This window comes from Hermetia illucens, chromosome 3 (genome assembly GCF_905115235.1).
Source record: "Hermetia illucens chromosome 3, iHerIll2.2.curated.20191125, whole genome shotgun sequence".
Classification (NCBI taxonomy): domain Eukaryota; kingdom Metazoa; phylum Arthropoda; class Insecta; order Diptera; family Stratiomyidae; genus Hermetia; species Hermetia illucens.
The window spans coordinates 43,063,717-43,080,094 of NC_051851.1; the positions used below are offsets into that span (position 1 = coordinate 43,063,717).

The window sequence follows — 16,378 nt, forward strand, 5'->3', positions numbered from 1 at the left end:
GTAAGAGCTTTGACCCTAAGGTGAGACGTTTCGAGCGGAACAGGTTTTGTAAGCTGAAAAAGGCTCTGTTGGCTGACAACTACCGTGTGTGGATTTCATCATCAAAGCTGTTATCGGTTGTGATTTTCGACCCTAGATCAACGGTCTCAAAATTGTATTCTCCTATCTTTATTCCTCCCGTTTGACCAGTGCGGTTTGATGTTGTTGGTTGGTTGGTTTTTGGTGCTGACATTGCCACCATATATTTTGTCTTGCTTTCATTGATGAGCCCAAGATCTCGCGCCGCCTGCTCGATCTGGATGAAGGCAGTTTGTACGTCTCGTGTCGTTCTTCCTATGATGTCGATATCGTCAGCATAGGCCAGTAGTTGGATGGACTTAAAGAGAATCTTACCTCTTGCATTTACCTCAGCATCACGGATCACTTTCTCGAGGGCCCGGTTAAAGAGGACTCATGATAACAGACGGTAGGGCATCCCCTTGTCGTAGACCGTTGTTGATGTCTTGAGAGTGATCCTGCTGCTAGTCAGCCTAGTCAGACGTTTCTCTACTAAACTATTATTTTGACTCAAGTTTCGAAATTTTAGAACATAGTTTTCGACTTTACTCGAATATTGCTAGCGCCTCTTTCTTATTGAATTATCGTTTTCAATGATTCTACCAGGTAATATGGAGACTTGGCCTATACTTTTCTATTCTATTCATTTTGTTGAGCCATCTGTATGTTATCTGTTCGACACATTCAAGTAGAGGTTTCGTAAAAGTGGGCTTCAGGCCATTGTGCAGAAAATCGTGTCACGATTCGAGCTTTATTTCTTTCTAGCATCCATTATTATTTTTGTTGGCCAAAATCATACAGGTCCCAATGATGCCACGAGTCTTTCTACAGGTCTTTTCATTTAAAAACGATTTTAATTAAGTGATCATCGATTAATATTACTCTTCTGTGTTAGTACCTGCAACCGACTACACTAATATAGCTCTACCAAATCAACTTTCTCTGGAGTATCAATCAAAATATTACCGCCTCAAAAGAAAGACGGCTAACGATAGAGGCAACTCATCAGACGCTGCCTCATCTTTGCTGTGGTAGCAGCGTGACCGAAGGTGGTAACCGATAGAACACGCTCCTTTTTATATAATCGGAAAACATGAGACGAGTGCGAATTATATTCAAATTTAAACCCCCAATAGTTTGGGCCTAACCTAGGCCAAAGCTGGACTTTTCTTTGGGACGTCCACCTCCATTTGATGTTTGCAAGTTGCTCTCCATTTAATCCGGTCCAACATCAAGTAGATGTGGACTTAGCATCACCCATTTCCCAAACAAAAATATTGCCACTTATTACATTTATTACATGGTTGAAAACAAAACCTTATTAAAATTAGTTCACTGTTTGTCTGTCTGACCGTCTGTTGTACGCAGTTTTCATTGAAACAGTTACACCTATTGACACGAAATTTGGTTGAAAGATTGGAACCGTGAACCCCCACATATGCGGTGAATTATATTGCTATCCTTTGAAGTTAAAAGTAGGTCCTCATATATGTGAAAGAGATGGGTGGAAAGTTTTTGTTATCGAATATAGCCGTGTTGGGTATCAAATGAAAGGTTACTTTTCCAAGCAAATATTAATTTGGAAATTGGTTGCAATGCAATTCCAAGGACCTATGCTCAGAAACTACCCAACTAAAAAATCTGAAAAAATACGGTGGTCTTTTAGGCCGCGAATTGCCCTTCGCTGCGATATTTGCTCAAATAAAGTTAATAGTTAATAATGCATTTTTTAAATTTACGACGAACCCCCCTTAGGTTCATTCTAGATCCGTAAAATTTGGAAGTAACATAGGTTATAATATGACTCATACTCAAAAGTTTGATGGAAATCCCACTATTATTTACAAAGTTGCCTCATTCGAGTTAAATTACTTCTCCCTAAGAGGTAAAGTGCCAGTGTGATAAAAATATCGGAAATAACCAACATACGTACACTGTAAACTATGTATACCTGGAACCATCGTATACCCAAATATTCTTACATAAAAAATGAACAAAACCTTCCATACGTGAACTGCCAAGCGTCCGGTTTCCTTCGAATTTTTATACTGTTATCTAGGTTTCCTTTATTTAAGTTTTGCTATACTTATCTGAACGTTTTTTTCGGTGATCAGATTCCTCCCATACTTGTGATGCTGGCTTCAGTAGAATCAATTTACGTTAGTTTTCGAGCTTTGAGGCCACTTTATTTGGCTGTCATTAATCCATTCTTATACATTCTTATTGCGTTGAGTTGTTCTCCTCATAAGCAGTTGCAAATCCATTCCGCAAGGATACTTGAATTAATAGTCGCTTGTCCTGGGATGTAATCCCCTGTTTATTTCGATCCTCCCATTTGCCCTTCAGTTTGTTTTCCCTACCTACTTTTCCGAAAGGTACTAAACTGTGCTCATTCAATTTTTCTCCACTGTTCTTCCTACATTTCTAATTTTTACGCTTCTACCACTCTCCTAGTGAAATATGGAAGTCTTACCTTTGTGACCTTAAATTCCCTAGGTAAATTAATACTAAACTGACCCTAAACTCCGGGTAAACTTTTAAAAACGATATCATTAGCTCATCTAAATGTATCTAGAGAACTGGCAAGATCATAGTCTTGTACAGTAAGAGCTTTGACCCTATGGTGAGACGTTTCGAGCGGAACAGTTTTTGTGATCTGAAATAGGCTCTGTTGGCTGACAACAACCGTGCGCGGATTTCATTGATAGCGGTCACCATTGACAATTACGTTGTCTGACCTGGCTTTTGAAGAAATGTGAATCAATGATTTTACCAGCTGTTGTTAGTTAGTAATTAGTAATTCTTCGAGGTGATCATTAGCCTAAACAAGGAAAATATACAAGCAAATTTGAATTCCTACTGGTAGGCATGGGTCTTAGTGACTGAATTTGAGACTGTCCGAGTGGCATTTTTATCGACTCTTTCTAATGCAATGTTCGTCTTGAGAAAGTCAGAGTAGTAAACTTTACTAACGCTAGAAAGGGTGGCAGACCTATATTACAATTGAAACGAAGACATCATGGTAAATTTTTTTGCCCAAATGATGCTCTCCGCCCTTAAAAACGTTTTTAGATTTGTAGAGACTGCACTCCGGGAAAAATTGTTCAAACAACCATAGTTAGCGATAATAATAGTAGTAGATCACTTCGTTTCATCTTTGTCCTGCACGGAGCTAACGAAAAGATGTGATTACTTGTATGTGACGTTTATTCTTCTCCTTCTATTTCCATCGTTTACAACTTCCACAATCGTCTTTTCAAATTCCATCTCGATATCACCTTATATAAAAACATTAACATTTGACATTCCCATCTATAAATGATTATTTTAATTCCTCTTTGAAATTTCTATCACAAAACTCTTTCCTCTCTTTAAGTTCATCGAAACCATTAAACTTCTTTAAACATTATTCAATTACATAAATTGTCAAACATGCAAATTATCATGAACTTTTTCTTTTGTTGTTTTCTCCATAAATTGCATCATGGGCATGCTGATGTGTTAGCAAATGCATTATTGCCTAGCGGCTTCAGTTCAGGCAATGGCAAACATTTTTTTATTGATGTGTTACTGTACACTGTTTCTCGGAGGAAGTACCACTGATGATCACTGGGGTGAAAAGGAACATTTTCTGAGTCAGGCAGTATCGGGAAATCTAAATTTAAGAATTAATTTATCATTGGCGTTTTTTTTTTGCGTATGAATTGACAGTTACATTGTGCAGTTTTTATGCCCACCCGAGGGTTCGATAGTACAGTTTACGTTTTCGTGTGTTTAAATGACATTGAATTTAATTTTAGCCGATTTTAATGGATCTTCTCTTCTTGTCTTTTGTTAATGTTTTGTGAATAGCTCTGACTTCGGTCGACTTGGATGGTCATTTGCCCAGCCCCCAATCCATCAAGTCATTATATGCTGTAGTCTCAGGACTGAAAATGGCTCGTAAGCCCATACCTTAAACCACTTTTGCTTACCTAAAAAAATTGAAATTGTAACTGTAAGTTTCGCATCTAAAAGCATTGAATGCTATCTAAACTATCATGTATGAACCTTTTACAAAAAACCACGCAGGATTTCATTGATAGTAAGATATAAGTGAATTCCCAGAAAAGGACCATAAAAAATTGAAACATGCAATTAACATCTCATAGGTACGTTGAAAGATAATTTAAATGGTAAAGCGATAATCACTCTTCAATGGCAAGCAAATGGTGTCTTTGACTGAATGAACTCTTCGTTCAACATTTTCAAAGAATTGATGCAATGAAGAGCAGGGAAAACGATTCCGGAAGTGTTGAGTATGCTATAGCGTAAAAATATTTAGTCGTAAAAGAAAACTTCGCTTGATTACAATAAGTTGGCTGATAAGCTCACGCTATATTTTACAATGATGAATGGATACTACCTTCCAATAACCGAGGAAGAAAAGTTTTCTACTAGAAACTCACGAAATTCCAATCACGCCTAACTATCCTTCCTACAAAACATCAACAAATCGGTCCTCATTACCGTATTCCCTCTCCGTGTATCATTTCCTTGCGTTGAACAAAAACTCATCACATCATCGCCCTATTACGCACACCTGCAATTCCATCAACCAGGTATAGGCCTCTCTGTAAACTTTCCTAACGCTGTAGATAAAGACACACCAAAGCTTTGTAAAATAATTTATTTTTTCCACCTAAACGAACAGCGAAAAATGAATCCTTCGATTAGATTACCTTGAATGAATACGAAAAAAGGCTATTGCCGCCACTCCTCTTCCGTCGGTTATAACCGTAAAGTGGGAAGTATGAAAACTCAAAACCATACCGTTCCCGATCCAGGATATTTACCTTGTCATGAAATCCTTTTTGGAGTAGCAACGTGGATTTCGCCTCTTTATTTCTTCTTTCGGTCAGAAAAACAAGGAAGTTAGAAAAGGAGAGTGTGTGAAGCTGTTTTTCACCTTAAATACAAAATACACAATGATGTAGTTGGCATCATCACGACCCGGGTGGTGTCGTGCTAGAACTAGAACTAGGATCCTTGTAAACCGTTGGCAAGATATAAAAGACTAATCCTGATTGATAGCGTGACGACATGGAGCATGGATGATAAATGATGTTTTTTACGGGATCGCTTTGACTTTTTGCTGTAGGTTTGAGCTGTGAGACTTTCCCGATATATTTTTTTTGTTTCGGTATTCAAAATTCATGCAGGCGTTTGAAAATATGTCACCGGAATGAGACGATTTCGCTGGTAGGGTTTGCTGGAGCTGACAGACAAAAATAAATACAGTTTTAGGGTTGGAAGATAATACCTCAATTCTGAAATTTTGGCTTAAAAAGTTTTTGGCACCATAACCATTCCATTTTTTAGGGAATTTTTTCGGATCTTTTCTTTGAACGGTTAAACACAAATAAACCCTCGAAAGGACAGATTTGAGTGTCTTGCATTAAATCTGAAAGGCCCATACCGCCACAGACTACTTCAACGCTGTTGTCTGCAATAAGCTTTTCCCTGAATTGGTTGCCTCTATGTCATTTCATTGTGTGGAAAAACGTATATCATCTTCTACTCATGTAACCAGAACCACGTGTTTTCAATTATCTTTCTTTTGATTGAACTGTTTTTCGTCAACTTCCCAACAGTGTGATTACTTTATACTGACTTTTATTATTTTGCTTTGTTACAGGCGCAGTTGGTGGTGATGGCGGTGATGACGGTGATGATAAGGAGAAGGCTGAGGAGGAGGAGAGAGAGCGTCAGGAGGCCATTCGTGAGGCCGAAGAACGACGCAAGGAAAAGCATCGCAAAATGGAAGAGGAAAGGGAAAAGATGAGACAAGAGATTCGTGATAAGGTAAGATAGCCTAGATAGAACCTTATGTTTTTGCTTGATTTTTTTAATGATTATAAGATAATAGCCTGCTTGAGGACAGCCGTCCCTAGATTGAATTTTCTCACAACTTTGAAACCAAATTGCTTGCTGTCTTCCAATGTAAATCTACAAAATCCCTAAAGTCCCGAAGGCGTGAATATATATTAGATGAAACTTTTTTCTAAACTGATACAACTGCTTGTTGGAAAAACAAATTTACGATAATTATGCAGATAGGGCAATGAAGAAAAGGTCGAGGCGATTATTGTTAATTTAATTAAGCCGGAGGATAGTGCTAAAAAAATTTTGCACAACTGGGTTTCGTAAGGTGACATGATTGTGTACCTTAGGGCAGCGGTTCTCATCCCTGAAAGAATCGCCTTTGAAAAATTCCACCATGGGCTATGGAGATATTCATTATATTGGAGCGTTTACGAAGAGAGGACTTAAACTATATATGTTTTCATATATGTTATATTACTTATGTTAACACTGAGTAAAATCCTTATATGTACCAGTTTCAAGCATAATTCATTGTAACATTATTTTCAACTTATTGTAAGCTCGAGATATTGTGTTGATATCTACGCCCTTGTATCTATCTACCATGCCATCAAATGTTCTGAAAATTTCTTCCCACATAAAATGCATCCCTAGATACCCCGGAACAAATTTTACCAATGAGTATCTTAAAAGATAGCGTTGAATGATTTAAATAAATGAGTCCCGATGAAAAGCTCGCTGAAAATATCTTTGATATGTGGATAAGCCTGAAACAAAGTACACTCAATCTCAACTGATAAAAACTCAAAAAGAGTGAATAATGGCATAGTAAGTTGGGGTGCGACCTTGGTGACACTAAGATATTCGTCAGTGAATCTCGATGAAGAGATTTCTAGCGTGGGCGAACGAATAAGAAAGTAAACCAACGTAAGAAAACGGCACAATATTAATCTAAGAAACGAAGGATTTTGTTTGTTGTGGGAGGGTAAAATATATTTGCTATATGACATATGCCGGAAACTGGAGATTCGGTGCCTCAACCGTGAGCACTTTTGTGTTTTCCTTATACAATTCAAATAATCTAGAAGCTTCTTGAATATTTTAGAATATAAAAACGGAATGCAATTTGTGTGTTCCTACTATGTTATTTTGTAGTACTCTCTCTGAGGCTCAAACAATCCTGCGAATACTTTCGTCGACATTTTCCCAGAAGCATCTTGAAAGTTCGTCAAGAATAGCTGTTCCTCTTCATTTCCTAGTGTCATGGCTACGAACTCCTTCCCGATTACACAAAATGATTCTGTTACGTATAGTGTGCTCCTTTCCTGGTCAGCTCATTCGCTGTATTACTGCCTTCTTACTTAATGTGGCCTGGTATCCAGATTATCCAGATCTTATTGTATATGTAATCAATTTATTAACGCAATTTGATATCAACTTAGAGATCAACGAGTTGGTCTTAGCTCCTAGGAGATCAATTTCACATTTGATAACTAGTGAATCATGGCGGTTTTTGCAGGATTGATACACATTTCCACCCTCCTCCCCCCCATCCTCTTGTGGATTCGAGGATTCTGTTATCTTCGATATCTAAAAACGCATAAGGAGTCATTTCTTTGGCAGCTATTATATTGTGAAATACATCTATCAGCTGATACAGGGCAGTTCCAAGTGATCGTCCTCCCTGGTAAGCAGATTGACCTAAATGTTGAAATTTACACCTTTAGTTCTACTGCAATAGTCCAAGACCTCTCCCACGACAGATGCCAGACAAATTGGTCTGAAAGATTTCGGGTGACAAAATCATTTTCATCCCTGTTTTGGCAGAAAACTAGTTTTACCGCCTGCATTTCCCGGCTATGTGTCCCAAGGTTATACTGCCTCTTACCGCCCTCAAAGAGGAGCCTAGAATGATGTGCTAGGCCTGTTTGGAGTAATGCTGCGAAGATGCCATAAACTGTGGGTGATTTCAATGGTTTGAAAGTTCCCACCCATCCTACTCTGGTCTCCAAGCAAACCCCCTTTGCCATTCTCCAATTTTCCGTTTTGCTCCCTTTGCTTGTGGTTGTTGTATTAGACAGAATATTACTGTCCTCAGCCGTGGGATACAACCCTCGCAAATAAGTTTTGAGATGCTCATCATCTTCGGTAAATATCACAACCTTACACAGCCTGGATACTTCTGTGATGTATTCAATTCCTTCACAGAATTTCCTGAAGTCATTTTGCTTTGCTATCGAGTGGCTTTATATCGTCAGCGTTTGTTGTGCTTTTGCCACTCGCCGCTTCGTTTCAACCGGTTATAGAGTTTGCGCACCTTCATTCTAAGTTTGGCTAGGTTCCTGTGCTATCAGGGTTTTTTGTTAAAGCGACCATTTTTTTCGGACTAATGGCGTCACACGCGTAAATGAAAACTCTGCCAAAGTTTTTCGCTATTGTTCTCAATTCCCAGTTCTCCAATTTGGTACTAATTTTACCGTTTGCCTCTGAATAAGCGATGTTATTGCTCGGGTGCCTTATGTGTCTATTTCAGAATTGCACTAAATGTTGAACATTATTATTCTGTGATCCGACACCGAACTCTTAATCTCTTTCCAATATTTCGAATATAACATGGTCGTTATTGGTTCAACCGAAAGCGAGCGTAAAGTTAGTTTGGTGAGTGATATTTGAGGTCATTTACTTTATGCCTTATATGACTACAGCATCTCTGATAGCATAGCGGACTGATAGCATCTCTTTTCGAAATTTTCGTAATCAAATTTCTCTCAAGGATGACTAGGCCCTACTACAAAAAACAAAAACAATAGGAAACTACAACTTTGAAACCATTGATAATTTCTTCTATCTGGGGTCGAAAATCACAATCGATAACAGCTACGACTATGAAATCCGCGAACGGTTGTTAGCAGCCAACAGAGCCTATTTCAGCTTACAAAAGCTGCTTCGCTCGAAACGTCTCACCATAGGGTACTGTACAAGACTGCCAGTTCATATGTATTTCTCGGAGATTTGGGTTCTTAGCAAGAAAAATTGCGAACTCTTGGCCGCATTCGGGAGATGATTCCTCTGAAGAATTTTTGGCCCCCTACATGAGGATGGACGATTCCGCAGCCTACATAACCACGAAATCTATGAGCGATACCCTGACCGTCAGGTTGTGGATAAAATCCGGCTCAATAGGTTGCGGTGGGCGGATCACTTAATCCGTATGGATGAGAATGATCCTCCCCGAAAAGCTATAAGGGCAATATCTATGGTAGAAAAAAAAGACGAGGCAGACCCTGCTTGAGATGGAACGATGGCGTATACCAGGATGCCAGACAGCTTTTAGGGATATCGAATGGGTGGAGCTCGGCCCAAAACGGGGATATCTGGTAGAGCTAGACCGGATACCGGTTGTTGCGCCTTTCATGATGATGATGATGATAAGGTCCTACTAAATAAATAGAGAGATGAATCTTAGACGAGAGAAAATAGGGAAATTAATTGGCACCCTTACTCCTTGTTATCAAATCATAAATTTTCCGGTTATTTCATAAGTTAATAGGAAAAGTCCGATAAAATAATGAGCATATTGAGATTCCAATACCATTTTATCTTCACTGTTAATTACAAGACCCCTGTTCGCCCAGTACTGACTTTGCAAAGTAGAAAAATCTTCGAAAATCACCCAGAAGCTACCTTGGAATTGTTGTTTTATAAAGCACCTCTGTTTCTAAGCAAAGCCTTTTATGTCATATACGTTGCAGATTAACAGAAAACTTTACCTTCCGCATTATATTGGGGGTGAGATGTGGTATTTTTGACAGACTGTTTTTCAGGATGGATTCGGCCGAAAGTTTTTTGAACAGTTAATGTGAACTCGTTGGAAGTGCTCCTCACATTCATTCAAATGAGCCGTTGTGTAGTGCGCGTCGATTTGGCAATCAGTTCAATGTTAGTTATTATGGTCGCATACCCAAAATGAGGTACTATTATGAAGGGGGAAGGGGAAATAGTTTTTAAACAACAGTATCTGTGAAATCGGGAATCATCTGCAGTGGTGATAGAATTGACGAATTTCAGAAAACATTGAAAAGATACGAAATCGTCAAAGTCAATCCCTGTCAGCCGGCGGTACATTATACCATGTCCAATAACAATGGCGAAACGGCTTCAGGTTCAGAGAAAGGATATTAGAGTTTCTGAGAAAAGGCAGTTCCCACTCCATTTTATCGGGAACGTTAAACAAGCAAAGTTTTTGAAACTGGGCATCCAGTGACACACTAGAACTGCACTTGTGGCCTTTGTATACCAAAAGAGTAGTAGTATGGCGTGGCGTATCTTCAACTTCTGGTCCTGCTACTTTCAAGAAAACGGACGAATAGTGACTGACCAACGGTCACTATCTGATCACGTTCCGCCATTATTTACTCCCGATTTAATAAGACAGCGCATTACCCCAGTTTGGTTCAGCAAGATGTGGAACGCCCTTCACGTTTACTCAACTTTTCACCTAGTGATCACTTTTTTAGTTAGTTTTGGGGGTCAATCTACGGAAATACTTCAACGAAAATAAACGCCAACTAAATGGTAAAATTTTTTGATAATTTTATTTTACCTACTCGAATGGAAATATACCACTATTGTATGTATATAGTATAGCCATAAGGTCAGGCAGCTAAACATGTCTTTATTCCTCACGAATCAATAGAGCGAATTCTTCGAAATTCATACAGAAAAGAAAAAGAAAAATATATACCGATTTCATTAAAAAAATTTTAAAATGACCGCCTTTTGGATCTATACGAACTTGAAATCTGTGGGGCCAAGCGTCGATAGCATCACGGATAGTATGAAGCTGTATTTCTCGCGCAGTATTTACTACACTCGCCTTCAAACTACTAAAAGTTGTATGTCAACGTGCGCAGCAACTTCTTCCAACTTGCTTCATAGTCGACAGTCCAGTGAATTTAAATCGGGACTACCAAAGGTCCTTTCATTTGCGGAGATGAAGTTAGGAACAGGCTCTGTCAGTATCGAATTCGCTTGCTTTTGTGCGCCGACGATGACCCTCGTTGAAAGTACCAATTCCCTCCAGCTGATAAGGTATCTTTTACGGTTTCAACAACCTCTTCCAGCATGGTTTGGTAGACTGTGGAATTCGGTTTTACGCCAATTTCTCAGGAATGAATATCGGTAAACCAATAGTAAGATGCTCTCCAACAGACCTGTGGTGGTGACTACGTTGGACTTGCTGCATTTTGTCCTCCGCTTCATAAGATCTTCAGGCGTATATTTGATCCTTTTGCTTATTAACCTTTTCCTAGATTTTAAAGATTTTCTCCTCGATAAATAGAATATCGCGATGTTTTTTGCCGCGATAGCGTTTGAGGAGTGCAGAACATCGAGTTAACCGCATTTCTTTCAGTAAAGGATCACCTTTGGGCGTAAGCTAAAGATCTTTCCGTAAAATACGAATGGTACTGCTTATAGACATGTTTATTTCGGATGCTAGTCGTTACTGGTGATGTAGAGAATTGCAACAAATGCATTCACGGCTAGCGTTCACAATATTCGGCTGTCGTATGCGGCGTGGATGTCTTTTCGTGATCGGTTTTCCGCGTCATCTGTTTCTTTGTTCCTAGCTAATGGATCGTTCGGTCACCGGTAGTTTCTTTAACAAATTACAAGTTACAATCACACGTATGGAATACAATAATCGCATTTCATCGTGATATGCAGGTGCTACCAGGTGTTGAGGGCCTATGATGTGTACGGAAAAACTCCCCAATACATTCGCGGTTCCGGTCTATTGAGGCTGGTACTGCCTATTAGATATACTGTCACTCGGCTGGGAGTAGCAGAGGTATACTCTTGTTTCGCAGTATTACCATTTTGTGCGGCCTACGATCTTTCGCGATATGAAATGCAAATAAAAACGCCCCCATCCGGACCCGGTGTAACTTTTCTTGAAGTTTCAATAACTACAAAAAGACCCTGCATGCACCTCAAAATAATTATGGAAATACGAAACTTTCAGGCTCGGGTCATGAGCAAGTGAGCAGGCACAGATATGTCCAAATTCTTCGTGACTTTTCCAATTGAGTGACCTCCTTACTGTCCGGTTTCCCGACATGTTTTCAAATTCAAATAAGAGGTATGAAATTGAACTTTATGGTAAAAATGGTATTACAATTGGAAAGAAAAATTGACTGTATTCAGTTTTTAAAATCTATCTTGTTTGAGTGTACCCTGCGACATGACAGTTTGACACGTTTCAAACATGATCTGTCAAAAAGAACGCTACTCTAAACAAAGGTCCAGATTTTAAGGAAAAAGGCAACTTTATTCAAATACAATTTAAGGGAAACGTCCATTGTCACTGAACGATCAACTTATTCTGATTCTCTTGCCTCGCACTTTGTTTTCGCACTTTTGTCGTCAAGGTTGGACGTACTTAACAGGCGTCTAATCCTTTGCTATCTATCAATTATTTATCATGATGAGAATAATAAAATACTTCCCTGGCCAACAAGGCCTTCTTCATGAGATATAATCTTTTTAGGGTGAATACCGATTTACAAGTTACACTAATTTTTATTTGTCTTGCTTTTTCATTATCTCCTGGCAATATGACATTGCTCAATCTTCGTATCTTATAGACTTCCCATCGCCAATGGTTCTGACTTTTCAATAACTCAACCATTATTAATTCAAAATTTATATTGCTTGGGGTAGTAAAGGTCTCAATGACGTTTTACGAATACTCTGTTATTTGTAAGCAATGAACACTTGCGCTATCCATATCCTACAGTTCACTCATATTAAGTTTCACTGACGCAGATATCATCCCTATAAAAGGGCTATCTGCTTACTAGATACCACTCCCAAGCAACTTAACCTCTGTGTAACCTCTGTTTTTGAAAAATAAAAAAACTATAATATCACTTGTTTCCCTATTAGTGCACCTAAAGCCAAAACCATGAAATTTGCCAGAACATCAAAATGAAATTAACTAGGACCGATACTTTCACAAATATCGTATGTTATAAGCGTTGCGCATCAGCTTATAAAAACTTGGAAATAAATTCAAAAATTATAAATATGAAATTATCTTGCCATTCCATAACTTGAAAGGCCTCCGCCATAACTGCCGCGTACTCATAATATGAAAGTAAGTTCTTGAAAAACACCGATGAGAGTCATACTACTTTCGATTTTTTAGTATTGGGTATCTACAGATTTTGTATGGTTCTAACAATGGTTATTCAATCTTTTATGAATTTTCATATCCACTATTTGGATTTAGGCCTTATTCTACCTTTTGGATATTTTGAGTATTTCTGGTCAGTTTGCCTAGTGCTAATTAAAATAATTAGTTGAAACGTTGCGAGTAATATTTGGAATGCACTCCTATGTAGTCCAGCTAATTTAGCTCCACTTTCCCGTAGTTCATACCTTTTATTCAAGAGCTTTGTGAACTTTTTCCCACTTTCCTACCCTCTATAGAATAGTTTTTCTAGATCACCTTTGCGTTTGACCTCAATGAATCCCAACCTCTAATTAACACTTCACAAATAATGTTCACTCTTCCACTGTGTTACACATGAAAAGATAAGTATTCTTTGTACTTACTAATTAGCCGGTATCACTTCATGGTAGCTGAATGTTTGACAGTGCAAAGGATTTCAACTGATGTTCTCTATAATTAGAGGTTTTACTTTCCCAGTCTCTTATGTGTCAAAGCCTAGTTTAATGCAGAAGGGTGATTATCCACCTTTACTCCTGATTTGTGTAATATGAGTAATTGAAATAGATGAAATCTTAGATTACGTAAACTTACAAAACCGGTTATAAGAAAATCTGAAATTGGACACTACTTTGCAAAAATCCTTGAGCCAGATCATCCCTCCTTTCATCATCAAGTGAACATGATGTTCCAATGTTTACTTATCTACTAATGAAGACAATCAATAGATTAATGCTATTACATATTTGGAGGCGGAAATAGGTAAGCTATTCTTTGCTTAAAGTTGTCATAGGAAAAAAATCCAAGAGGCGAAGCTGGACCCTCTCTTCATATTAGTTCAAATCGGGGAGTAGATTAGATTTTAAACTTCACTATTGGTATTTTGTTATAAGTTACACGCGCTAGAAATTGCTGGGCAGGTAAATGATCCATGGGGCTGTTAAAAATTAAAAGAGTACCAACCAAGAGTACGACGTTGAATATCAAAATATGCTTATAATAGATTGGCTGTTGTCAGACCCCAGAAGAAGCCGAACAATTAAAAGTTATTTAATGCATATTGTGCTTTCTTCAAACTCGAGCGGCTACTCTATTCGATGACTCTCTTCCAGATCTACCCCGGATTTTGGAGCCTTTCTTTTGCTTCTGTCTAACCTGTTGGTTTTCTTGATGTACTCTTTTGGACACTTTCAGCAGCTTATAAATACCGCTGGAATATCCTATCAGATTCTGCGATTTATGTATCAAATCTTTTGAAAATTCTTTGTAACTTATGTGTTATGTCGGATCCACAGACTTGCCAAACTTTAACAAGCGATGGCAAATTCAAACGTGTGGATAGGGTATCTGGTTTGCTCTGTGTAGGTTTGTAAGCGCTTCCCGCTGACCCGATCGAGTGTCAGTTTTTTGGGTAAATCAAGGGGAATTTGCTTGCTTGTCCAGAAGATACTGGACTTGTAAACGTGTGGATGGCGACGTTTGGTTTGCCAAATTTGTTGTGTAGGTTTGGAGTTTGCGGCCCAACCTGTAGAGCGGGCATTAGATCAGAATGGATGATGTTAGGCTAGTAATGCTTGGGATGTCCAGTTTGGATATTTCTTCTCGAGGGATATCGATGGCTAAGGTTCCGAGCCCTTGCAGTGAACAAATAATAACTTCGTCAGTCCGCTACTTGTAGTCGCGCCTGGTAAGAGATTTCACCACTTCCCACAGATCCGTCAGTTTATCTTCCTGTTTACCTGTCTTTCTTTCGTTCGGTCGTACCCATTGACCTGAAATTCGGGGAAGATATTAGAACTGTAAATCCGTACGTATTCAATAAATAGCGTCAAGTAAATTTGAACTTACAGGGGTCCCCGTACAGGCAAAGAGGTGGTGTGATTTCATTTTCACCGTGGGATTTCAAATGAAAGGTTTCAGTTAGTATTTTACGAGAGGTGCATGAAGATGGAAAGTTGAAACTAAAAATTGTTAGCCCGCCCTTAGAAGTTACCCTGCCGAAATATGTGCATATTTGAAATATTCTTTCATAAAAAATATACTATCAACTAGCGGGGGAATCCAACTGGGTATTCGCCGGTAAAGGAGAAGAAAACTAACCTTCCACTTAAAACTATAGTAGGAGGAACAGTCCAACGGACCAAGTTGTAATGCTTCATTTGAACGATGTCGCCATGGAACTTGAGGGGGGGTTTTGATACATGTGAAATGGGGATGTGAATTTCCTTTTCACCAACTATAGTCACGTGGGGTATCAAAGAAAAGATTTCAATCAGTGCTTTACAATGCTCAGCTCAATTCTGACAATTTAAGCCTAAGAGGGAAGGGGAGAGCTGGAAAGTGATAATTTCTTTCACGGACGAATTCTTAGAACCTACCAAACCGAAAAATTTGAGAAAAATCCTAAAACTGTGTCTATACGGTACCTAGGCCCCGAAATACGACCATACCGATATCTTTTCAAATAAATCTGCAATAATATAGGCTATAATATGAAGTATAGTCTTACTAAGTTTGGTGCAAACTGCACTACATATTATTCTTTTTTATTCTTATTCTTTCTTGTCTTGATTACACAAAGCCTGTCACATCCGATTTATCCGAAAACAGCTAAATCAGGTGTTGGTGAGGATGTGTGGTCTGTGAGTCCCTTTACATATAGTAAGTGGCGCTATTTTGTGTTGGGTTTGAAGGAGACTCCCCCTACGTGCGAAAGGGGGGTGTAAAATTTCTTTTCGCGGAGTATGGTCATGTGAAGCATCAAATGAATAGTACTTTCTGAAACTGATCTTACTTCTGATAGCGTGTCATAGGGAAGATAGGGCTCTAAATGTCTCCCCCAAAAAGTGAAGCAGGTCTCGTTCTCAGAACCTATGCAACCAAAAAATCTTAAAAAAATCACAGTGGTGCATCTCTACGAAATCTAGGCCTCAAAATACATCCAGTGCTGATATGCACAAATAAAGTTAAGAATAGTATATTATAGAATTTTACACTGCAACCCCCTTAAGTTCATCCTAGAATTTGGCAATAGTATGAAGTTTGATGAAGTTTGAAGAAAATCCAACTATTATTATCAAAATATCGTGCTTTCTACAACTTGTATGACGTCCTCATCACATAATAATTCGTCAATACTATACCAAAGTGAGCTCATATGAGTGGGGGGTTGCGAAGAAACATTTCGTTTTAATTTTTTAGTCATTTGTGTATCAATGTCAA

The 16,378-nt window shown here is 38.6% G+C and overlaps 1 protein-coding gene across 5 annotated transcripts in view; it reads left to right on the forward strand.

Moving 5' to 3' along the window:
• Nucleotides 1-16,378, forward strand: part of LOC119652509 (complexin) — a 538,453-nt gene that overhangs the window by 457,204 nt on the left and 64,871 nt on the right. For all 5 annotated transcript variants that reach the window (XM_038056700.1, XM_038056699.1, XM_038056702.1 and 2 more), the window contains one exon: nt 5,735-5,901. In XM_038056700.1, the coding sequence (XP_037912628.1) occupies nt 5,735-5,901 (167 nt within the window). The remainder of the gene's footprint in view (nt 1-5,734; nt 5,902-16,378) is intronic.